At 42.7% G+C, this 25,933-nt stretch overlaps 1 protein-coding gene across 8 annotated transcripts in view; it reads left to right on the top strand.

Annotated features, from left to right (window-relative positions):
- Nucleotides 1–25,933, top strand: part of LOC140201367 (utrophin-like) — a 524,122-nt gene that overhangs the window by 467,846 nt on the left and 30,343 nt on the right. For all 8 annotated transcript variants that reach the window (XM_072265376.1, XM_072265377.1, XM_072265374.1 and 5 more), the window contains 2 exons: nucleotides 2,057–2,294; nucleotides 19,107–19,215. In XM_072265376.1, the coding sequence (XP_072121477.1) occupies nucleotides 2,057–2,294; nucleotides 19,107–19,215 (347 nt within the window). The remainder of the gene's footprint in view (nucleotides 1–2,056; nucleotides 2,295–19,106; nucleotides 19,216–25,933) is intronic.

Genomic DNA, 25,933 nt, shown 5'->3' with positions numbered 1-25,933 from the left:
ATATCCATTCCAAAATTAAATGAGCACATAAATTGACCCATTTCAAATCCAGCAAAGGCAGATGGAGTATAGTTTCCTGAACACTGTGCTACTGTTTGTGGCAGTGCAGTGATGCAGCCAGTAAAGATGCTGCCTCAGAACCTCAGTAGCCCTGATATCGTACACAATCTGGGCAAAGTTTGCCTATTCTCCTCGTGAACAGCTGTCTCCCAGATGTCCCACCTCATCGCACAACATGCTGGATGCCATGTCAAATAGCCGCTAAATAGCACCTCTGTTGATAATTAGTAGTATTTGGGCAGAGTTGAAGAGAATCTGGGGAAAACAATGGGATCAGTGTAGATGGGTGTGTGTTTGCTGACAAAGACTTTGTGGGCCAAAGGGTCTGTTGCCATGCTTTTTAACTCTATGACTTTGTGACTTTCAGTTCAACACAAAAGTTGCTACAGCATCTGTTCATACTTGAGTGTACTTTTTTTTCCAAGATACTCCTGCAGCTATCTGAATAACTACCAGTTGATACAGTCATAGAACAGGTTTTAAAATTAAAAAAAACACAAGAGATTGTGCAGATGCTGGAAATGTGGAGCAACGCCTACAAAATGTTGGAGAAACTCGGGAGATTTGGCAACATCTATGGAGGGAAATAAACAGTCAATGTTTTGGGCTAAGACCCTTCATCAGGAGTGGAAAGGAAGGGGGCAGAAGCCAGAATAAGGTGTCGGAAACAGTGAAACGAAGGTGGGGGGGGGGATACATTCAGAAGTTTGAGAAATCAGTGTTCATGCCATATGTTGGAGGCTACCCATACTAGTGGTGTTACTCCTCCAACCTGAATTTGGCCTCATGTAACAAAGTGTTCCCCAATCTGAGTCGAGTCTCAGTAATGCAGAGGATATTGTACAGAGCCCACTGAATACATTAGATGACCCCAACAGACTGGCAAGTGAAACGTTGCTTCATCTGGAAGGACTGTTTGGAGCATTAAATAGTGGTGAGGGAGGAGATGAATGGGCAGGTGTAGCACTTCTCCCTCTTGCAGAGTTGTTGTTCAGGAGGGAGATCAGTGGGGAGGGACATGTGGGCAAGGAAGTCATGTAGATAGAGTGATAAATTTTCATCACTTGAATTTGGGCTGAAATTGGAATTGATTTATTATGGTCGTATGTACTTGGATGTGGTGAACTACTTGTCTTCCATACTGTTCATCCAGATCAAATCAGTTTATTAGGGTAGAACAAGGTTAAACAATTACAGAATGCGGAATAAAGTGTAACAGCTACAGAGAAAGTGCAGTGCAGGTAGACAATAAGGTGTGACTACAGTCAAAAACAATGTGTGATTGTCTCTGGATAAACAATGAACTATTCAGGACTGAATCTTGGAATTTCAAGTCAAGTCAAGTCGCTTTTTATTGTCATTTTGACCATAAACTGCTGGTATAGTACACAGTAAAAAACGAAACAACATTCCTCCTGGACCCTGGTGCTACATGAAACAATACAAAACTACACTAGACTATGTGAGACAGCACAAGGGTACACTAGACTACATAAGACAACTCAGAAACTACACTAGACTACAGACCTACACAGGAAATACATAAAGTGCATAAAACAGTGCAGGGCAGTACAATAAATAATAAACAAGACAATAGGCACAGTAGAGGACAAATTACAATATAATGATAAATTATGTAGATGTCAGTCTAGTCTCTGGGTATTAAGGAATCTGATGGCTTGGGGGAAGAAACTGTTGCACAGTCTGGAGATATACATAAGCACTTTTTGATCAATTATTCAAAATTTGTTTATCTAGCACTGTAAAGTTATCCAGGTTTTTAGATGGTGAAAGACATGTTGGTTGTTGTCAGTTGCCTCAAATGTACAAGGTAAGTGCAAAGATTTGAAGAGAGGAATGGTTGATGGGAATATGAAGAGAATAAAATGGAACTGATGTAAACATTGAAGATTTGGAGTGAAGAGCCTGTTACTGTGCTGTATCATGTGATTAGATGAACTGAACTGAATGAGCTCTCATTGTTATTTTATTACAGGAATCTAGAAGCTGAGTATGAACGGTTAAAGCAACAGCAGATTCTGAGAGGTGTAAAGCCCCTACCATCACCACCTCTCTCACCAACTCAACAGAGCTATCAAGATGCTGAGCTATTGGCTGAAGCTAAGCTCCTCCGACAACACAAGGGGAGACTGGAGGCCAGAATGCAGATTTTGGAGGACCACAACAAACAGCTTGAATCACAGTTGTGCCGGCTGAGAAAACTATTGGAAGAGGTATGATTAATCAGGCATTGGTCTCATGAAACAAGTAGGTGAAGCTGCGGCTCTGTGCTTTCTTGGTGTTGAACTAATCGGAGTTCAGTCTCCAGCTATCGATACATTGACTTTGAATGTATGAAAGAGTTGAAAATAGGAGAAATCTGTGAAAGAAAAGAGCAGCCTGGGAGAAAAGGCTAATTTTAAATCATTTGAGATAGTGAAACAAAAGGTTTCATGATTTGGCAAAGTCTCAAAGCCATATCCAAAACTAGCTGAAGCTGAGAATGGGGTCATTAGGTTGGTAATACATCTGAGATTCTGCTGGATACTTTTATTCATTTTATTTCTTTTGTGTTGATTAATTTCCAAGACTTGGTAAGCTGTGCGTATCAAGTTCAAGTTTAATTGTTATTCAATCAGACACATGTATACAGATAAATGAAACGTTGTTTCTCCAGGGCCAAGATGAAATACATGGTGCTGTACAAACAGTAACACACTGCACAGATAGTTACAATAGCACATCCAGTCACTAAAAATATATTAGTTCTTGAATGGCTGGCCCAAAGGTTGATAGTGAATGGGATGTTATCCTGAAGTCACAGTCCTACAAGATCCAGCATGCAGCAGTTCCTCATCTCACACTGGTTCAGCAGACGCAAGCAAAATACCTTGTCTCATGCTGGGCGAGCCGCAGGCAATCCAGCTGATCTTTCACAGAACAAATACTGGGGAGCAGCACCGACAAGAGAGGCCAGCCCCCGATCCAGCACGCCCACTGCTCCTCTGATCTCCCCCACACTGCCTCCAGTGCCTCTTCCCCTGGGTGGCTGTAACAGGCAGCACCATGGCACAAGGGCCTGGTCTGCATACAACCAAGGCCCTGCAGCTCCCCCACCTTCAGTCTCACCAATGAACTGGACTTGCAATATTTTATATTACCAGTGTCCAACAGGGTCTTGCAATCACAAGAAAAATGTGATCCATTTGTGCCATTTGTTGGACTTGAAGAGGCTGCTGCAACAAAGCGCAGCACCATCTTAGCAGAGCTTACAGATGTTAGCTCCCTGTCCTTATGGAATTACCATTCCTGAGTGAGTACGGCAAATATCACCTGACTTTCTCACTAGAAACATCGTGTGCTATTGCAGTTCTACAATTTCATATTTACTAAAAGCTATGGAAGTTGAGGCTATATAATTGGGGTGAGAATGTTATTTTCAACAATTGTATGTCTCATTTTAAAACTTTAATATAAATGGCAATTCTGCACCACTTGAGGCTCAGTTGAATTGTTTCTTGTGACCTAACCCTCAGGGATTTGTCAATTTCATTTTCATGGCATGCATTGTTTAATTATTGTGAGCACCTTCTTCCCAAATGTGAATTATGTGGAATTTTCTATTGAGAATGACCTGAGGCAAACTAGAATTGATGAGTCACCAAGAGTCTATAAGATAAATAAATCAGATTTATTTTGGTTCTAATAAACAGGAAGTAACATGCTGCATATAACACTTAACTAAGTCATCTTCCTCACTATGCTTGCTTTGGGCATTCCAAATTGCTGACATTGCAAATACAAAAATAATTGGTGTGGAGTTGCTTAGACTTGGGAGCGTCCATAAATCTAAATAAAAGGTATCTCAATAAAACAAAGCAAACAAAGAACGTCGCACACAGTAGTTGCCCTTGTGTGTACGTAACACTCACTTTGCCAAGTGGCATGATCTCGGGGTGATAACCCCCTGCCCGGCAAACCTTAGCACTCTGGTTTGGGTGGATGCCGTGTGTTGTGTCCCCTGTGTAACATCAGTACCCCAAAATAACATTCAATCCACAATGTGCGGTTAAACATCTCCCCCCACCAAATTTAGTCATATCCTCATGACTTCTAAATAACTCGCCAACCCTTTCTGCAGACACAAAAACCCAAACAGTGACATTGCTCCCCAAACAGTAGACCTTACGCCCTGTTCCCCAGGCGCTACATAGGCAAACCTATCTGGGAGTTTCCTAATCCTCCAAGTCCTCCGTACCCCCCCACCTAAACCCTTCAGGCTCGGACACTACTAGGGATACCTCAGGTCTGCTTGCCAGCTCCTCTCTCAATCTCTCACTAATGCCCCCACTGCAACCCGGAGCCCCCTGTCCCATGTCCAGGGCCCCACTTCTTTTCCTTCAGGGTCCTGCAGTAACCCAGGCTGCCCACAACTAGCCCTCCCCACTACAGCTGACTCAGTGGGAGAAGGGCCAAAAGTCTCTTAATCAAGGGGAAGTTAGCAAAAGGCAGCATGTACCACGCATCCAGCACATCATCCTTCGAATCAGTATTCTTCCTCATTTCCTCGATCGGTAGCTGCTTTTTGATCTTCTCCAGACTGAAGCACTTGGTCTGGGCTGCCTCTGCAGCCTCTTCAGCCTCCTGTAATAGAGGCGTCAGCTTCTTCTCTGACTCCCCCAACTCTCGCCACAGTCTCAGCAGTTCTGACTCACGCTTCTTGGCCATCTCAATCTGAGACGCAGTTACTCCACCAGCTTCTTCCACCCCAATCTGAAAAAGTTTTTCCACTTCATTTAAACTGTCGATGATTATCTTCAGATTCCCTTCAAGCTTCCGCTTCCCTCTTCCAAGATCTGTCCGCAATTGCTTCACCGCCTCAGAAGTATAGTCAAACCTCCCTCTCTGGGCTCTCAGTTTTCTGTTGGCCGATGTCACACAGTTTCCTTGGTCTTCCCCAACGTGCAAGTCTTCCAGTCTTTTCTGGACTAATTTATCAGTAAGTGGCCGCAGTTTCTGCTCGAAATTCCGGTTCTCCGTCTCCACGTTGAGGAGCGTGGACTCTCAAGTCTTCAAGGTTTGTCCCAAAAGTGCGGCACTCAGTCTCCAGCCTGCATTTCTGAGCACTCAGTTCAACGGTGCAAATCCCCTCTCTCCCCAGAATCTCATTTCGATTGATGACCTGGGTTTCCAGCTCCAGGTCCACCACCGTCTGTTCCAACACCAGGAAGTTCAGCTGGTATGTCGGGTCATTTCTCTCAGATTGCACCAAACTCCGCCGGCCAAAAACTACTCCACATTTTACACTTCGCCTCTGTTGCTTTTCCCCCCTCCCTTTCTTCTCCAAGGGAGGGTAGCCACACAGCAGCAGTTTCAAGGGGTGCTGCACTTTGCTGTTGTCCCTGGTGAATCTCCAAGAATTACCGTAGAATGCCACAGCTGAACACAGAGCACGGATGAACTGCATCTTTCTCCAGACCTGGCACTGGTCCAAAGGAAGTTTTAAGTCTTTAACTCTTTGTCGCCCGGGCTTTGGCACTCGTCTCGCATCATAGTCCCCCAAGGCCAATCCAAACCCTAGGCGATCCTCCACAGACGCCAAAACTGCAAACACTTCCACATCCCCCATGGTCTTCCCCATGCCCCACAGGAAGGTTGCAGGGGCTCCAGATATTCCCTGTGGCATCTTTTCAGACTGGAAGAAACCTAGGGGACCTATAACAGCCATCTTCTCCTTGTCGGCCTCACTCATCGGGATCTGGCAACACCCACTCCTCAGATCCAGTACATTAAACCACGTTGCACCACACAAACAGACCATCGCGTCTTTGGCCCTCAGGACCATATTCTGGTCAATGACAGGGGCCAGTCGCTGCGACCTCTCTCTCACCGAGGTGTCTTCAGCGGTCATTTCGTGCGCCCCCCCCCCCGCCACGTGGTATGTCAGAGCATCCACTAAGAGGGTCTCACCCTCAGATACTTCCCCCAGGCTGTACCACCATCGGCTCTCGTTTAAATTCGGTACCGGTCCAATGCTGCTACACATGTCTTCACAAGCAGCTTGAAACACTGAGTGCACAGACAATGCCCCCAAACAGCTCTCACCCGCCTCCTCCTGGCAGCCCCCATGCGCCTCCTCATCAGCGGGGTGTTGGTCCTCCCCAGAATTGAAACGCTGCCCGTCTCAACAGTGTCCGGACACATCAGCATTAACGATTCACGAACCTCAGACACCCCTACCTTGGCCTCCGAGAACTCCAATTTCACTTACCCATAATCGTCTTCGAAATAATCCCTAGCACTGATATTCGGAATTTCCAGTGCTCTGAATGGTGTCGAGAGTAAATGCTTCAAATACCAGTTGTGAAGTGAACTATACAGCAACTTGACCTGCGCCCTGGTGTCGAGGATGGCCTTAGCATAGCTTCCATCTATCCGTAATGACACTCAGGGGCGTGGTCCCTCTAAGCCTTCAGGAATAGGGTCTTTCCCTTTTGGGAGTTCCTTGGTGCATTGCTGGGAACGTGTTTCCCCAGAGACCCCAAGCCGTTCCCCCACTGGGCCTCCACTAAGTTTCCTGACACCTCTCTGATCAGCTGAACAACTGAGGGAGAGGCTGTTCCCCTTGAATAATCCCCCTGGCACTGCAAGCAATTTAGCTGCCCCCCTAGCCGGAGAAGATACACTGAAAGCTTTCCCCCAATCTCCTGACACAGGTATGGAAAGCCCCCCAGGTGCTGCATTTTACTTACAGTCAAATCAAATGCATTTTCCCACGCTTGCAGATAACTGGCAGCTGTCACAATGAGGTAATTGACCCTGACAGTTCTAACACCGTCAACAGCCCACCTACTCAAACTTTCAACTAATCCCTGTCGCTTTCCCTCAGCCAAGCACTGCCACTCACCTAACAACTGAGGGGTCCCCTCCACCCCTTTAGGGTTGGACATTATTCCAAAGACCTGCCATAGAGGTAAGATTCTGACCACTCTTTCCCCTCCCTCCTGACAGTATGGATAGCCCATGGCCCGGCCCCGCCTCACCCAGGGCACCAACAGATACTGGCAATCCCACCTCCGTGACGTCAGCGTTAGCCCACGCTGAAGCAAGGTCTGAGCCCACCATTTTATCAAACTTTTGCGCTGCGGTTTCAACTTCGCCATCAGCTTTAACTGCACTCAAAAATCAAGCTAACAATTCATCCAAGGTACAAATATCCACCCCACTCAACCCGTGACTAACCGCAATCCCCAAAGACACACATCACTAACCGCAATCCCACAGAGACACAGCAGCACTGATTCAAACAGGGCAATCACACAGCACCCCACTGAATCAAATCCACAGACGAAGCTCCCAAATGTAACACTCGCTTTGCCAAGTGGCATGATCTCGAGGTGATAACCCCCTGCCCAGCCAAACTTTAGCACTCTGGTTTGGGTGGATGCTGTGTGTTGTGTCACCTGTGTAACATCAGTACCCCAGAATAACATTGTCCACAATATGCAGTTAAACGATTAAGATTTTATATTTAAGTATGGGGCTGGTAGAGAAACAAAAAAAAAAAGGAAAACAAATAAAAGGCGCCAATAATCTCATAAAAATGTCCAGTGCACAACGTTGGAGCTCACGGATTTCCTTTCGCTGATCCTCCTTCACTCATCGTCAACCCCTGGGCTCTTGCCCCCAGCCCAGGCCCAGCGGGTCCAGCAACCATCTCCTCAAGCCATTCTTCTCTCTTCATCCTCTTCACGCCTTCTCCCCGAAGCCCACGCAAACTAACAGCTTTCACACAGACAGAAAGAATAACATCTATCCCAATTGGTTAGCAAACGAATACAAGTCCCATTATCACTAACTGCTATAGAGAACCACTGTCTCAGCAGTTAACAGTACAGAGAAGCCATTTTATTCCTCTTAGCAGTAACATAAAAGGAGAAACCCTTACGTATATATGTCACTGACTCACAAAATTAAAGGTGGCACATCAGTGGTTAGCATAATGCTTTACAATACCAGTGACAGAGTTCAATTCCCACCACTGTCTGTATGTTCCTCCCATGGCTGTGCGGGTTTTACTCCAGGTGCTCCAGTTTCACCCCACACTCCATTGACATTCTGGTTAGTAGGTTAATTGGTCATTGTAAATTGTCCAGTGATTAGGCTGGGGTTAAATTGGGGGATTGCTGGGCTCAATCAATCAATAAATTAATAAAAACATTAACAATAATGACAAGTCAGTGCATTTAGTGTAAGTTCAAAACTATTGTACTCAGTTGCATACCCTGTGGAACCTTTCATCTCTGGATTACACCCTTCTTGGGGCATTTAATAGCACTTAACATCTCTTAATTTTGACCTGTGTTGCAATTTGTCGTCTGTCTATCCTTGATGCACCCTTGGCTGCATGTCCTTCAGTCATATTGACCTCTGATTCTCAGTGTGTCTGTCGAATTTTGTCCTGTCCACAAAATAATGACCATATCCTTAGGCTGAACTCACTGTCACCACTGATATCCATTTTTATCTTCATGCAGCACTAGAGTATTTTTTTCTGAACCCACTTCCTAAAACATCATACAATTCACTAAATGGTTGTGACTGTGCCAGAAATTAATTCATTCCATTACATTCATTTTTCAAATTTACCACATTATGCTTATCATTAATTAAACTATGCATATTGCCATGTGTGCAGGACTGGTGCTTTAGAATTGTGCTGTGGTTGATGACTTATTTCTCTTCTGAAGCTTGTGTTATAACCACACTAATTTTTGCCATGGTAGTGCTCGGGATTTTGGCTAATTGAAATTGACTTCATACGAGGTGAAGGTTGGTAATTGCAAAGAGGGAGACTTGCAATATTTATATTGCATTTCATATTCATTAAGGTAATTAGGAAACACAGTTCTGTTGTCAAGTAGGAAGTGTAACTACAGGTCCCTCAAACAGCAATGTAAAAGTTACTAGATATTCTGTATTTTAGTAATACTGATGGCCTGGGCTCAGGGTAATTCTCCTGCCACAGAAAGCGAGTGTGGAACTGGACATTTTCTGTTATAGTTGGTGAAATTGCAAATGTGAGGAAAAATACTGATCACCTGGACAGCTGGTCACCTCAGGGCTACCCAGAATGTTATTTAATATCTTGAATTTGGCATGTTCTCATATCATCAGAAGTATGACGAACATAATGAAACAGACTTTACACAAAAGCATGTTGAAAATACAAAATCTGTTTTTTGAATAAACAGCACAATTTGATATGTCACACCTGAAGCCACCTCAGTGTGCTTCACCCATCATTTTATAATACAATTTTATATTAAAAGTATGCATTTACTACATTTGGAATTTATTTCACAAGCTTATGTTTGAGAAAGTTCAGTTGAGTGTGAATAAAATTGACATCATTACATCTGCTCCCAATCAAGTGGAAGGCAGTCCATCAGGACTCAGGCAAGAGTATTTGCTAATGAATTGATTACTTTCAACTTCTCATTTGCAGTCATGCTGCATTTTGTCAAATGGTAGAAATGTCAGCATTGGAGAATGTGTCTGTGGCGTTGCTTTGCTAAGTTGCACTTCAATCTGTCCGCATGGCACATTCCTGTGTCAGTAATTACAAGGTGTCAAACCGAGGGTCCACCCACTGATTTGAAAATATGCAGTTCTGCTTCCATTTGCAAACTAATTGTAGGTTTATATAACATTTGCTAAGGCCTCAAATTATCCAAAATTACTTTGCAACCAATCAAGTATTCTTAATGTCTAGTTACTTTTTCCACATAGACAAATTACTTGATCCATGGCAAGTTCCCACAAATGTGAGAATGCCATCTTTTTGGTAATGTTACCTGTATTGATTATCCTCCGAATATTACCACAGAATCTTCATAATTCCTTCTGAATGAATAGTTCGATTTCTTATCCTCACTTTGCTCTGGACCAGCTAGACAACAGGAACTTGAACTTCAGGCTGCTGTTCATCGACTACAGCTTGGCGTTCAACACATTATTCCATCAAAATTTATCATCAAGGTTTGAGATCTGAACCTCTGTATCTCCCTCTGCAACTGAATGCCAGAGTCATCAGCAGACTTCAATTAGTGAGGATTGGTAATGACATCGCCTAATCAACACAGGTGAACCTCAAGGCGATGTGCTTAGGCCCTATCCTACTCTCCATATGCACTTTATTGGCTAAGCACAGCTCCAAAGCAATCAAATTACCTTATAACTCTGCTGTTGTTGGATGAATCACAGGTGACAATAAGTCAGCATACTGGAGTGAGATAGGACAATCTGGTTGAGTTGTGCCGCACAGATAACTTCTCATTCAACATGAGCAAATTAAGGAGCTAATTGTTGACTTCAGGAAGGGGAAGGAGGGGAAACATGCGCCAGTCTGCATTGGGGAATTGGCAGCGGGGAGAGTCAGCAGCTTGCAGTTCCTGCGTTTAATATTGGACAGCTTGTCCTGTGCTCAGCATCTTAACTTTCACAGGAAGCTTCAGCTTGTCATCGAAGACTTCAACAAAAGATCTATAGCTGTACTTTTGAAAATATCCTGACCAGTTGCATCATGGTCTTTTACTGCAATTGGAATGCATGAGAATACAAGAAGCTGCAGAGTAGTGGTTTCGGCCAAGTATATCTGCTCCCCATTATCAGTCATATCTCAGAAAGCACAACTTCAAGAAAGCAACATCCATCAAAGATCCCAGGCCATAGCATCTATCACCAGGTAGGAGGTACAGAAGCCTGAAGTTCCTCACCACCAGGTTGAAGAACAGCTACTTCCCTTCAACCATTCATTTCTTGAAACAACTTGCAAAACCCCAAGTGGTGCAGTTTAGCAACACCACAACCACTTTGACTGCCTTGCACTAAAATGCAAGGTAATTGTTCTAATTGTGTTTTCTAGTAAAAAGGTGTATATTTGATTCTTTTTCTTGTGAATTCTGTTGATGTGCTGCTTTGTGACAGTGGTGCTGCTGTATGCAAGTTATTCATTGCATCTGTGCACAGATGTCCTTGTGCATATGACAATATACTTGACATTGGCTTTGACAAAAACTGGCATCTCTAACAGGGCAACAGACTCTTGCAGATGTGGTGAGGTACTGAGAAGATGGAACATAAAACGGTACAGGACCGCACAGATCCTTTATTCCATGATGTTATGCTGACCTACATAAATCTACTCTACAATTAAGCTTCCCTCCCATACACCCATAACCCTCCACTTTTCTTTATATCCATGTGCCTATATGAAGCTCTTAAATGCCCCTGTTCTATCAGTCTCTACCACCAGCTCTGGGGGTGTGTTCCAGGCACCCACCGCTCTGTGTAAAAGGAAAAACCTATCTCTGACATCTCCCATAAACCTCCCAATGCTCACTTTCAGTGGATCTCTCTGGCATTGGCCCTTGCTGCTGTGGGGAAAAGATGCACAGATGTCCCGGCTCCAGCGTCTGGAGTAGGATTTAAATCTAAAACCCTTTAGACCAAGGTGCAGAAATGCTGTATTCTTGGAGTCTTCACTGAATGTCCTAATAGAAAAAAGATGTTCACAATTTATGGTCAAATTGGAAATACCTGTCCAAATATATCACCAAATTGGAAAGCTGTTTCCACTGTACCAGCTAATTGAGAATGATGCTCACTGTTGACCAACTATTTTGAATTATCTTCCATAATATATTAATCACAAATACTGCTGTGACCTTGGCAGCTAAAAACAAATGCTACTTCAGTCTTTTAGCTAATTGGGGATGCTCTTCCTATTCTTTCAGCTAATTGAGAAACTTGGTTCACTCAGTGAAATTTGTGGAGTTGGGACCATATGAGACACTGGACTTCAGAAAATAAACCAATTAATGCAAATTTTAACTCTCTCTCTCCCCCCCCCCCCCCAACGGCACAGTGGTTCTCATCAGGAGCCATATCTCCCACTGCCCACCACTTTCTCTCCCCCCCCAGCCGCACAGCACAGTGGTTCTCATCAGGAGCCATATCTCCCACTGCCCACCACTCTCTCCCCCCCCCCCCCCCGCCGCATGGCACAATGGTTCTCATCAGGAGCCGTATCTCCCACTGCCCACCACTCTCTCTCCCCCCCCCCCCTCACGGCACAGTGGTTCTCATCAGGAGCCATATCTCCCACTGCCCACCACTCTCTCTCTCTCTCCCCCCCCCTCCCCTCACGGCACAGTGGTTCTCATCAGGAGCCATATCTCCCACTACCCACCACTCTCTCTCTCCCCCGCCCCTCACGGCACAGTGGTTCTCATCAGGAGCCATATCTCCCACTGCCCACCACTCTCTCTCTCCCCCGGCCCCCCCCCCCCCACCACAGCACAGTGGTTCTCATCAGGAGCCATATCCTGCAGGAGCCACAAGTTTAAAAACAAACAAGAAATGCGGAGTCACAGGAGTTTCTGAAAGTGCCATCATAAGTTTATTATTTTAATGAAATGTGACTAAAATGTATAAATAAAAAAGAAATTAGTATATGTAATTTAATTGGAACCCCAAATGAAATGAATGGGAAAATGTGCCTGATGATGCAAATGAGGCAGCTAAACAGCTTTTGAGTGGAGGGGGTGAGTGCTGCACATCAGTCATTATCTCTGTTCTGCCTGACCACACACAAATAGCCGTTCGCACCCGACAGGGCAGTCTGCTGAGCCCTGCTCCACATCCACCCCCAAGTCACTGATTATACAGTGAGCAGGCGGGCGTGACCCTGCGGGATACCCTGCAACCTGCCTCTACCAGTTCGTGATTATGATTACTTTGTAATAGATAATTACATGTTAATAAGGAACCATCCGCATCTAATTCCAACTGAAAGACTGTCAGAAGTTGCCAGGATTTCCATTTCAAAATCTATATCAGAAGGAGATTAGTATGGAGGGTCTGGCATGGCCCATGTTGTAGTAATCTCATTAAAACAGTTATGAGTATCACAAACAAAGCAAACATTGGGCAGGGCTGTCTCCAACAAGGCCAGTCAGTGATGTTGTGTATGTGGCCTGGTTACCCAACAATGCTACTAATAAAAACGCTGGAGACGGGAGCTAAGTTTCATGGTTCTTTTTGGCAGAAACTGAACTCAGCACACAGGTACAGATCAATACACGCCTAATAGCGCATGCAACAACGTGTTACTAAAACATAAAGTAGTCCCTTATTATAATGTAGGCTATACGATACACTCCTCCTTTTATTTTAATAGTGTATCAACTGTTTTTTACTGGGGCATTATGCTAAATAAATAAATTTACCCTTAACATTCAAACATCTACCATTTGTTTACTTTGCAACTTAATAATATCAAATGAAAACAAAGTAACCTAATAATATCAAATTATAGCAAACCTTTTTTTTACTTTTGGTCTAAGACCCATTTATAACTCAAGTCTCCGGGGCGGGGGGAGGGGAGGGTCTTCTCTAGGTTGACCAGCATTGAAGCAAATAGGTCTTCACTCTATTGTCTGGAATAAATTAAACAATCCACAAATTGGCAGGTTCCAACCATAAAGAGTAGTCACCTCCATTTTGCAAAGATGACGAAAGCAAAGTGAAATCCGTGAAAAGGTGAATGTTATTCTTAAAAATATGTGCAATCATCAAACTGAGATGGCATTGGAAAGTGTCTTCAAATAGTGTGTTCTTCAGTCCGTGAATAAACTTGTTTTAATACAGATTTCCATATAAAAGTCATGAAAAGTTGACCTCTGAGCATAGGGAGTTAAAAAGATGTGCGCCTCCAACTTGCTAAGAGTTCTAGGCAGCAGATTGCCTCCGTATAATGAAGACTCCTCTCTGCACTCTCTGCAGCTGTTCTAGATATATACAAATCTTTGTGCTATCGCTTGTCTTCCTTACCCATATCTCATTTGTTCCAACTGAGCTAATTACACAGCCAATCTCTATATTCTCCTTAGATTCCAAATAGATAGCCTGACCTTTATGATACTATCTCTTATCGTAATATAACCTTCCATCTTCTATTCATGCTTTGTATCTTTGTGCTGGTGAATCTGTAGGAGTGCTGGGAAGATGCTCAGGAGAAGACAGATGCTGGTCTTTTCGGAGATTTAAGTTTATTGAGAGTTTGCAGATCTTCCATTATCTGTTCATCTGTTAACAAGTAATTTAACTGTGCAGGTGCAGGTTTTAGTCTTTTGTCTGTAATTGGGACAGGGTCATTAGGTCTCCTCCTTAGCTTCCTAGTCATTATTGGCTTTACCTCCGTAGAATCTCCTGTGAGCTCCATTGTTAGCCTCTCATTCTCAATCATCTTTTTCTTTTCTTCTAACTCAATCTTTTTATCTTCAAATTCCTTCACTGCTGCTTTCTTCTCTTTAATATAATTCCTTTCCATTTGTTCTGTCTCCAGTTGCAGAAAAAGCTCTGCATTTCGTGCTCTTTCCTTGTATTGTTGATCTAGTTTCTTCATCCTTTTCTGATACTCCTGCAAAGTGCCTTCCTGTAACTGCCATATCTGTCTTTTGAGAGATATCAGTATCTCCTGGTACATCTGCTCTTTTACTTCCAGGTAGTCTTCATCATCCTGCTTATTGGCAATATGTCTCCCTTGCATCCTCTGTATCTTCATCCGAGTTGCAGCCACAGATACTACATTCGTCCTCATTGTCGACGCTGTCTAGTTCCACCTTGTTGTAATAGTCGACAATGGGTGAGAGGAGAGCTGCGGACATCTTCCCCGCCAAGCTGTCCTCCTTTGTTGACACATCTAGTGCCTTGATGGTGTGCCAATCTAACTGGATTTTCCTGAGCCATTCACGTCCCAGCAACGGTGGTCCTCCATTTCTCAGTACATAGAGGTTCAGCTGCTGTGTTTTGTCTCCATAGGTCACTGTCACTTAAATTTTACCTTTGGGACGCACTTTCTGTCCTGTGTAAGTCTTTAGCAGTAGTTTAGTTCGTTTCAGAGGTATGTGAGAAAACAGTCATTTGTAGTCGTGTACAGAGATTATTATTAAAGCTGAGCCTGTGTCCAACTCCATTTTCAGTCTCACACCTGCCACTTGTGGAGTGATCCTTATTACTCTTCGATCACCTGTCTCTTTCACGCTGTGAAGTTGCAGACAAGACAATTCACTTTTGACTGAGTCTTTTTCATCAGAACTGCTTTCTTCCTTTTTGTGTACATTGTTGTATTTTCCTTTCTGGGGTTTCTTGTTTCTCTGTATTTTGTCCTTTTTCTGCTGTTTACTAGCTTTGCATACTCTGCCAGTGTGACCCTGTTTGCCACAGTTTCTGCATTCTTTGTCTTTAAACCCTCAGGGTCATGTGACATGTTCCAACAATGGTAACATTTCTTTCCTTCATTTCTGTACAGTGACATTTTATCTGTAGCATATTCCAGAGATTTTTGTTGTATCTCTGAAGCACCCTGTGCTGCTGTGTTTCCGTTGATATTGCAATGTTCAGTGCCTTCTCTAATGTAAGGTCTTTTTCACTCAGGAGTAGCCTCTGTGTGGTTTCACAGTGCATGCCACACACTAACCTGTCCTTCAATGCGTTCGATAGACCCGCTCCAAATTGACAATGTTCTGATAATTTGCGTAATTCAGCACAATATTCAGAAATGCTTTCATTTTTGCTCTGATTCCATTTGTGAAATTTAAATCTTTCAGTAATGACCAGTGGTTTGGGGATTAGGTGCTATTGGAGAGTGTCTACTGTTTGCTTGAACGTTTTGTCAGCTGGCTTTTCAGGGGTTAACAAGCTCCGTAGCAGCCCATATGTTTTTGCTCCCGTAACACTGAGTAAGGCTACGTCCACACTAGACCGGATAAATCCGTAACTGAAGCTTTTTCTCTTGGTTTTGACCCTCCGTCCACACGGAAACGGCGTTTTGCTCTCCCGAAAACGGAGCTTTTCTAAAACATTCTCCAGAGTGTGTAAATCTGAAGACGCCGGTTGGGCGGTGTAGTGTGTACAGGGTGACTGGAGCTTCAAAACGCTGTCATGACCTGCTGGGACAGATGGTGGCGGCAGCACGGCATTTCATTGTTTTCTTGAACGCAGCCTCCAACACCACAACAACAATGGCGGACAGCTTCATGTGTGTGTTGTTTATTATCCACGTTTATAGCTGCTTTTTCCAGCAGAGGTTTTCTTTGTATTCCTCAAAGACGTTGTTGAAAACTTTTTCGCTGTTGTTGTAGGTACTCTAGTTTTTGACCAATGGAAATAGCACAACGCCACCGTGGAAACGGAAGTAGTATACCATTTCCTCTTCGCTTGTTTTCTGTAAATGTGTCCTGCGCATGCCCAGTAGGAGGAGATTCACCCAAATACCCATTTTAATGTGGACCGAGGTATTTTCAAAAATGTCTGGTGTGGACGCCTATCGTTTTTATGTGAAACCGGCGTTTTCAAAATTATCCGGTCTCGTGTGGACGTAGCCTAAGACGCTGGCTTTCTTTTCATCATTAACACCATTAGCATCACAATATAACTCCACTCTTTCAATGTTAAGTTACCCAGTTTTCAATGCCACTATCAAATACTGTAATGATTCCAATCATTGCCATCTTCGTTATGTTAATTTATCCCGTTTTTCCTTGTTTCCTTTTTAGCTAGCTCCTTGCAGTCACAGCACGTTTCACTTGACTCACGTGACCTTTTTGCTAGCGCAGGCACACTCCATCTAAATGCGTGTGTCACTCCTTTTCATCTCCCTTCTGGGGCAGGCAGTCTCTCAGTCCCTGGGATTCAGCGCTGGCTGTGGTCTCGCCTGGACGTGCTGCGACTCCGACTGTGCCTCTTGGTCTCGACCCCGGCTGTACTCTCATTTCCTTTCGGACTCACAGCCTTGCTCTGCCTCCTTCTCCTGCTCCTTGGCTCATTCCTTGCGCTCTTCCTCCGAGTGTCGTTATCAACTAAAGCCCGGCGTTCCGCTAAGATGTAGGTTCATTAACTTCGTAGCCAAAGCAATGTCCCCTTGGATCCCATGCCTCCTTACTTTCTCAATAAGCCTTACATGGGGTACCTTTATCAAATGCTATAAGGATTTAATAGTTCAAGCAAAATTTCTGGGTAACGACTGATATTTAAAATAAGTTTCAACAACTCTGAGAGAAAGCGAAGTTGATTTTAATTGGACTTCCCAATCTCTTATCCAGTTGAATGTGGTTTTAGTCAAGCTCGTAACTCATAACAGTCTAGATGTTGTGAAAAGAGGTGATATTCGATAATCTTTAACCAAGTTGCAACAGAGATATTCAAAAACTTGCTGGCTTGCATCAGTCACATGGATATCACTAAATACCCAAAGTAACAATATTAAGTACTTTTTCATAGTTGTTGGAAAGAATATTATCTATATTTTAAATAAAATATCTATTCAGAGCTTTGAAATTGTTTTATTTTTCATACACACCTATAAAATTATACTGAATATATAATAATATCTGTAACCTGTTAAAATATAAATATTGACTGGATATTAGAATAATTAGTACAGCTGACCCAAAAAAAACTTGGAATGATGGAGGGTGGAGACCACAGAGCTGAGTGGAAGTCACAAGTGGGCCACGAGCTGAAAAAGGTTGAGAACAACTGCATTTGCAGATGTCGAAACCTTAAATGCAATCAGTGTATTTGTCCAATGGCCTAAAGGAAGCTGGCATTTCTGTGTAAATATTTATTTCTGCTTCATGATAATTACGAACTACCCCAAATAAGGGCTGCATAAAATGCTATCAGAATCATGAAGAGAACAATATAACCCATAGTCTTTAATTTTGCTTAAAAAAAAAATCACTTTGCATCCAGACCATAAGATATAGGAGCAGAATTAGGCCATTTGGCCCATCGAGTCTGCTCTGCCATTTCATCATGGCTAATCCAATTTTCCTCTCGGCTCCAATCTCCTGCCTTCTCCCCATATCCCTTCATGTCCTGACCAACCTAGAATCTATCAACCTCTGCCTTAAGTATGCATAAATATTCAGCCTATGGCAAAGAATTCTGAATATGATGTAGGTGAATGCTTTCCTGGTGTCATGGATTCTTGATTGCCTGACTGGCAGACCATAGTACATGTGCCTGCAACACTGTGTGTCTGACAGAGTGATCAGCAGCACTGGGGCTCCACAGGGGACTGTCTTGTCATCTTCAGAAGCTTTCTGATGACTCTGCCATTGTTGGATGCATCAGCAAGGGAGATGAGGCTGAGTACAGGGCTACAGTAGGAAACCTTGTCACATGGTGTGAGCAGAATTATCTGCAGCTTAATGTGAAAAAGGCTAAGGAGCTGGTGGTAGACCTGAGGAGAGCTAAGGCACTGGTGACCCCTCCAGGGGGTCAGTGTGGACATGGTGGAGGATTACAAATACCTGGGGATACAAATTGACAATAAACTGGACTGGTCAAAGAACACTGAGGCTGTCTACAGGAAGGGTCAGAGCCGTGTCTATTTCCTGAGGAGACTGAGGTCCTTTAACATCTGTCGGATGATGCTGAGGATGTTCTACGAGTCTGTGGTGGCCAGTGCGTTCATGTTTGCTGTTGTGGGCTGGGGCAGCAGGCTGAGGGTAGCAGACACCAACAGAATCAACAAACTCATTCGTAAGGCCAGTGATGTTGTGGGGATGGAACTGGACTCTCTGACGGTGGTGTCTGAAAAGAGAATGCTGTCTAAGTTGCATGCCATCTTGGACAATGTCTCCCATCCACTACATAATGTACTGGGTGGGCACAGGACTACATTCAGCCAGAGACTCATTCTACCGAGATACAACACAGAGCATCATAGGAAGTCATTCCTGCCTGTGGCCATCAAACTTTACAGCTCCTCCCTTCGAGGGTCAGACACTCTGAGCCAATAGGCTGGTTCTGGACTTATTTCCTGGCATAATTTACATATTACTATTTAATTATTTATGGTGCAACTGTAACAAAAACCAATTTCCCCTGGAATCAATAAAGTATGACTATATTTCACCAAAGTTTAAAACAATATGGCATGATTACTGTATAACGTGGATTTTTTTTTCCAGCCATTAACGGAATCAAAGCTGAATGGAGTTAATGCTGTTTCTCCATCTGCGTCCTTTCAACTGGCTGAAAACGGTCAAACATTTAATGAGGACTTCAGCTCACAGGCAGGTTAGTGATGATTATTTTATAAATTCACCAGCTGAATTGCCAGAGAAGTGACCTTTACCAATCAGACAAGTTAACCATTGTTAGCAGCATTGCTCAGAATGGCACATGTGTGAACATAGAATATTAAAAAGCCACTTAGCCCATTAGTTTACTTTGGCTGTAAACTCTGCTTTTGCTTTTCTATCCCTCAGTCTCCTGACAGATGAAAGCTCCAAATATGTTTCATTTAAAATTACTTCTCATATTATGCAACCTTAAGCATTGGATTCACTTAGCTGAAGGACATTGCAGCTCTGGAATTCAGAAATAGGGAAGGTAGAATTTAGAAAAAAACCCACTAAAATGGAGGAACTTTTACCTGTCTTTGTTGGATTAAAGGTGAATAAATTATCAGCTCCTGATGGGATGTACCAAAGGCTCTGGTGGGAGTCAAGAACTCTGACAGAGTTTTAATTATTTTCTGGCCACATGCCAAGCGTCTGATTACTGAGGAGAGCAAATTTGATATCTTTGTTCACAAAGGGCAGCAGGAATAAATCAGGTAATATAGGCAGTGAGTCTATTGTCAATGATTAGAAATAACTGAGGGATAAAATTAATCTATGTTTGGGAAGATAGAGATTAGCCTAAATTAGGCAGCATGAAAGGGGGAGGGGGTATCCTTTCAGACCAATTCAACTGAGTATTTTAAAGAACATACCAAAGTGATTTGATGAAAGCAGTGTAGTTGATGTATCTCATTAAGGCCTTTGACCAGATCATGCATAGCAACCTCATTCAAAGGATCCAAGCCAAGCTGCCAAATGCATCCAAAATTGGCTTGATAATTGGAGGCACAGAGATGGCAGTGGGAAATTCTGCCTTTGGAATTGTGTGACAGGGATCTATGCTGGAACTTGTCTGTTTGTTATGTACATATTTGATTTAACTGTAGGAGTATGAATTGATGGTAAAGGCAAATGAAATATCAGCATTCATTTCAGGAGGTCTGGAATAAAAGCAAGGATGTAGTACTGAAGCTTTATAAGGGGTTAGTCATACCACATTTGGAATATTGTGAGCAATTTTGGACCCTGTATCTAAGGGAAAATGTGCTAGCGAGGGTCCAGAGAAGGATCTGAAGAATGATTCTGGATATGAATTACTCGAGCCACTGTTACAGCACTGCAGGCTGTTCTGGTTGCCTCTGAACAGGCAAAAATGTTATTGCACTTTGGAGAAGAGCAGATTACCCAGGTTGTTACCTGGAATAAAGCATCTCAATAGTGAGAAGGCACTGGGTAGGCTGGGTTTCTTTTGCTTTGAGCGGAGTAGACTGAAGGGGAACCTAATGAGGTATACAAAATTCTGAGTGGCATAGAGTCGGTAGGTCGTAAGAAGCTTTTCCCCACAGCAAAGATAAGACCATAACAAATTGGAGCAGAATTAGGCAATTTGGCCCATTGAGTCTGTGGCTGCCATTCCATTATGGCTGCTTTATTATCTGTTTCAACCCTATTCTTCTGCCTTCTTCCCATAACCTTTGACACCCTGAATAATCAAGAACCTTTCAACCTCTGCTTTAAATATACTCAATAACTTGGCCTCCACTGTGGTAATGAATTCCACAGATTCACCACTCTCTGGCTAAAGAAATTCCTCCTCATCTCTGTACAAAAATGGACGTCCCTACATTCTGAGGCTGTGTCCTCTAGTCCAGACTCCCCCATTACGGAAAATATCCTCTCCATATCCATTCTGTCTCGGCCTTTCAATATTTGATAGGTTTCAATGAGATTCCCCCTTATTGTTGTAAACTCCATTGAGTATAGGGTCGGAGCCATCAAACACTCTTCATACGTTAACATTTTTATTTGTAGAATCGTTCTTATGAACCCCCCGGACCCTCGCTAATGCCAGCACATCATCTTGTTGCTGCCTGTAAGGAGCTTGTACGTTCTCCCTGTGACACGTGGGTTTCTCCATGTCCAGGTGCTCCGGTTTCCTCCTACAGTCCAAAGGCATATCCGTTTGTAGGTTAACTGCTCGTTATAAATTGCCCCGTGATTAGGATTAAATTAGGCTCAGATTAAATCCAGAGACTGCTGGGTGGCGCAGCTCGAAGGGCCTATTTCACGCTGTATCTCAATAAATAAATAAGGGGCCCAAAGCTGCTCACAGTACTCCCAAGTGTGGTCTGACCAATGTCTTAAAAAGCCTCAGCGTTGCATCATTGTTTTTATCTTCTGGTCCTCAAAACAAATGTTAACATTGCATTTGCTTTGCAACATACACAAAATGCTGGAGGAACTTAGCAGGCCAGGCAGCATCTATGGAAAAGAGTACAGTCAACGTTTCAGGCCAAGACCCTTCAGAAGGACGAAGTCTACACTCTTTTCCATCGATGTTACCTGGTCTGCTGAGTTCCTCCAGCATTTTGTGTGCATTGCTTGGCTTTCCAGCATCTGCAGATTTTTTTTGTTTGTGATTGCATTTATTTTCCTTACCACAGACTCAAGTTAGCCTTTAAGGAATCTTGCACAAGAACTCCCAAGTCCCTTTGCACATCTGATTTTTTTTGAATTTTCTGCCCATTTTAAAAAAAAGTAGTCTACACCTTTTTTCCTTTTACCATACTCTTCCCTACACTATATACTATCTGCCAGTCCTTCTGCGGACTCTCTGCTTCCTCAACACTACCTGCCCCTCCACCTATCTTTGAATCATCTACAAACTTGGCCACAAAGCCATCTATTCTGTCATTCAAATTATTGACATATAACATGAAAAAAGCAGTCCCAGCACCGATCCCTGTGGGACACCATTAATCACTGGCAGAACACCAGAGTATGCCCCCTTTATTCCCACTCTTTGCCTCCTGCCAATTAATCAGTCTTCCGTCCATTATCTTTCCTATAATACCATGGGCTCTTATGTTGTTAGGCAGCCTCATGTGCTGCACCTTGTCAGAGGCATTCTGAAAATACAAGTAAACAGCATCAACTGACTTTAAAACTCAAAAGTCTTAAGGTGTATAAGTCACTTAGGCCAGTTGAATTACATCCCAGAGTCCTGGGAGAAGTTGCTGAAAAGATAACGGATGCATTGATCATGATCTTTCAAGAATCATTTGATTCTGGCACAGTCCCAGAGAACTAGAAGAATGCAAATGTCACTCTACTCTTTAAGAAGGGAGGAAGGCAGAAGAAAGGAAATTGTTGGCCAAATAGCCTAACCTCAGTGCTTGGGAAAGTGTTGGGGTCTATTATTAAGGATGTGATTTCGAGGTACTTGGAGACTAATGACAAAATAAGTCAAAGTCAGCATGGGTTTTGTAAAGGGAAATCTTGCCTGATAGATCTGTTAGAGTTCTTCAAGGAAGCGACGAGCAGAGTGAACAAAGGAGAAGCAGTGGATTTACTTGGATTTTCCGATCGGTCTGATCGTTTCCTGATTGGTCAGGACATCAAAGGATATGGCGAGAAGGCAGGTGTATAGGGTTGAATGGGATCTGGGATCAGCCACGATGGAATGGCAGAGCAGACTCGATGGGCTGAATGGCCTAATTTGACCCCTATGTCTTTTGGTCTTTCCTTTGTCTCTCCTGTCTGTTGTTTCCTCAAAGAATTCCAACAATTTTGTCAAGCAAAGTTTCCCCTTGAGGAAACCATGCTGACCTTAGCTTATTTTATCATGTGTCTCCAAGTATCCTGAAACCTCATCCCCAATAATGGACTCCAACTTTTACCCAACCATTGAAGGCAGGCCAACTGGCCTTATATTTCCTTTCTTCTGCTCCCTCCCTTCTTAGTGAGTGCAGTGACATTTTTTGCAATTTTCCTGCCCTGTGGAACCATTCCAGCATCCAGTGATTCTTGAAAGGTCATTACAAATGCCTCCACAATCTCTTCAGCTACCTCTTTCAGAACCCTGGGATGTAGTCCATCTTGTCCAGGTGACTCTTCTACCTTCAGACCTTTCAGTTTCTCAGGCACAACTTCCTTAGTAATAGCAACTGCACTCACTTCTGTCCCCTGGTACTAGCAGTATGCCAAAAATTTCCTCTGCCATTTCTTTGCCCCCTATCCCCTCCCATTGCTACCTCTACAGCATCATTTTCCAGCAGTCTGATATCCACTCTTACCTCCCTTTTACTCTTTATATATCTGAGAAAACTTTTTTCCTTTTTATATTATTGGCTAGCTTACTTTCATATTTCATCTTTCTATCCTTATGGCTTTTTAGTTGCCTTCTGTTTTTTTAAAGCTTCATATTACTCTTAACTTCCCACTAATATTTGCTATATTATATGCCCTGTCTTCTCCTTTTATGCTGTCCTTGACTTCTCTCGTCGGCCCTGGTTGCCTCAACCTCCTTTTTGAAAAATATTACTTTTATCTTTGGGATGTATCTATCCTGCACCTTCCAAATTGCCCCAGAAACTCCAGCCTTGGCTGTTCTTGTGTCCTCCCATCAAGATGAATAAAACCTGTGAGAATCGGGTAATAGTGAGGAAGTTAAAGGGGATCTCGGGAAGAAGCTACTCAACCAGAGGGTGTTTGGAATCTCGAACATGATATCTGAGGGGGTGGTGGAGATACATTTTAGAAAAATCAGGATGAGCACTTGAGTTGCCAAGGCATAGAAGAATATGGGTCAAGTACTGGAAAATGGGATAAGATGTGTTCTTGATAGTCAGCATGCTTGTGGTAGGGTGAAGGGCCTGTTTCAATTATGTATAACTCTGTTTCTTATTTAATATTATGTAATCAAGGAGCCATGTAGCACTCTTTTTTGAAGAATATTTAATTGGTTGCAATTATTTTTGTCGCCATGTTCTATATTCTGAAATCTATATTCAAAAGTGAGTGAATTGTGTGTTGAAAGCTGTATGCCACTAATTGCAACATAGCTGGATTGTGAAGCTTTGACTTTTTGTTCAAATATACCTCTATTTACGAATGATGCTCTGCTGCATCTGGGCTGACCTGGACCATGAGATGGTTTTGGATGTGGCTCACACTCTCAATTTCCAGTGGTGGAATTTTTCAATCTCAGCTGTAACATCTCAGGGAATTATCATTGTAGGTCAGCTAACTAACACTACTTTGAAATTACTCTTAAAAAGCAATTTTAGATTTATACATTTTGAAATAAAATAGTGTTTTTCTTTTTTTAGCATTTTGTTTTCAGATGTTCTGTAGTATTGAGCAAAAGATTTTGAGCTGTTTTGTTTCTTGAGTGCTTCCCTGGATTTGATTCTGATGAAAAGAAGTTTAATTGGATTAACTTGAAAACTAATCAAAAGTTTCAGTCTCGAGTGCAACATGGAGCACTGTTTCAGTATCGACAGAAAAACCATAAATTAATTAGAGACCACTTAAAATTATTAATTTTTGAGAGAATAAAACCTGATGCATAAAAAATAATTGCAGATAAATGGAGTGGTAGGAGGTTGCCATTCAATCTATCCATGGAACTGCAATTCCTCGTCCATTCACGTAAATCTCTTAATTAATCCTTTCCTGATAAATTGACCAAAACTTCCTTTTGCACCCTATGCATTTGAAAAAGCATTTGGACTCCATGATTTTTAACATTTCCTCTCATCTATTAAGATTTGAGTATTAAAAACTTCCAAATCTGTCTTCACATTCACCTCTTAAAAGTATATTCCATATATTATTGTCCTTTTGTCTCATTCTTCTGATCAAAATGCATCATGTGAAACAATTTTTTGCATTCATTTTCATCTGCCCATTTCTCTAGCCTGTCAATATCTATTACTTTAAGTGTTTTCTATATTTGGAGGTTATGGGTCATCTGCCTATCTGAAAATGATTCAATATGTTGTTGAATCCAAGTCATCAATTTTGAAGGCAAGAAGGACTGGGAGAGCTGTTGAGGTAATGATGTCACCTCCTCCTGTTGCCAGTCTGCAGTAAAAAACAAACTTGTGGAAGAGATCAGCAAATCGAGCAGCATTCGTAGAGGCAAAGCGATGGTCAGTGTTGGGTTATATAATGCAGTCGTTCTTCTGATGCCAGCTGACACTTTTAATGAGACCTAAAGGGCTCATTACTGCCAAGTTGCTAACGTTTATATGGGTGCAATTAATAGTTGCTGTTTTTTACCCCCGAGAGATTTCAGTTATATTTTCCCTCGAGATGTCTGAAACAGGACCAGCAAATTGTAAATCCTAAATGGTTGCTGTTATTTTTTTGTGAATTATATCATTAAGTTATCTTGCCTGAATTTGATGTGCATTTGAATTTTTATGTCTCCATTCAAACTGAAGTCTGGAAGATGATGAGCAACTGCATTCACTTCTATCATCCAAATATAGCTGCTGGTCATTAAGAGATTGCTTTGCCAGTTTTTTTTTTCAGAACACAACTATTCTGCAACATAGTGGTACCCTCTATTTTGAGCAAAGTTAATGTAATCGTCCTCAGCCAATTCAACACAGCTCTACCAAGAGGGATTTCTTGCAGGTCAGAGGCAGTAATTTAAAAAGGGAACTTTGAGGGCATTTGTCCATTGTACTTGGACTATCAGCCACATCAACAGAGCTCTATGAACTAAATAAAAGTACAGAAAGGATAAGCGGGGCGGCCATTATACAAGAGTAGGTCAGTGGCAAGAATAGAAGCGACAGGCTTTGGCTCAAAAGAGGCTCTGGCTCAGAAGAGGCGTTGGCTCTGTGTAAAACGTCTGTTAGGGTTTCCTTTTTATTTCT

The sequence above is a fragment of the Mobula birostris genome, chromosome 8 (assembly GCF_030028105.1).
Source record: "Mobula birostris isolate sMobBir1 chromosome 8, sMobBir1.hap1, whole genome shotgun sequence".
Classification (NCBI taxonomy): domain Eukaryota; kingdom Metazoa; phylum Chordata; class Chondrichthyes; order Myliobatiformes; family Myliobatidae; genus Mobula; species Mobula birostris.
This window is presented reverse-complemented; position numbering and strand designations above follow the sequence as displayed.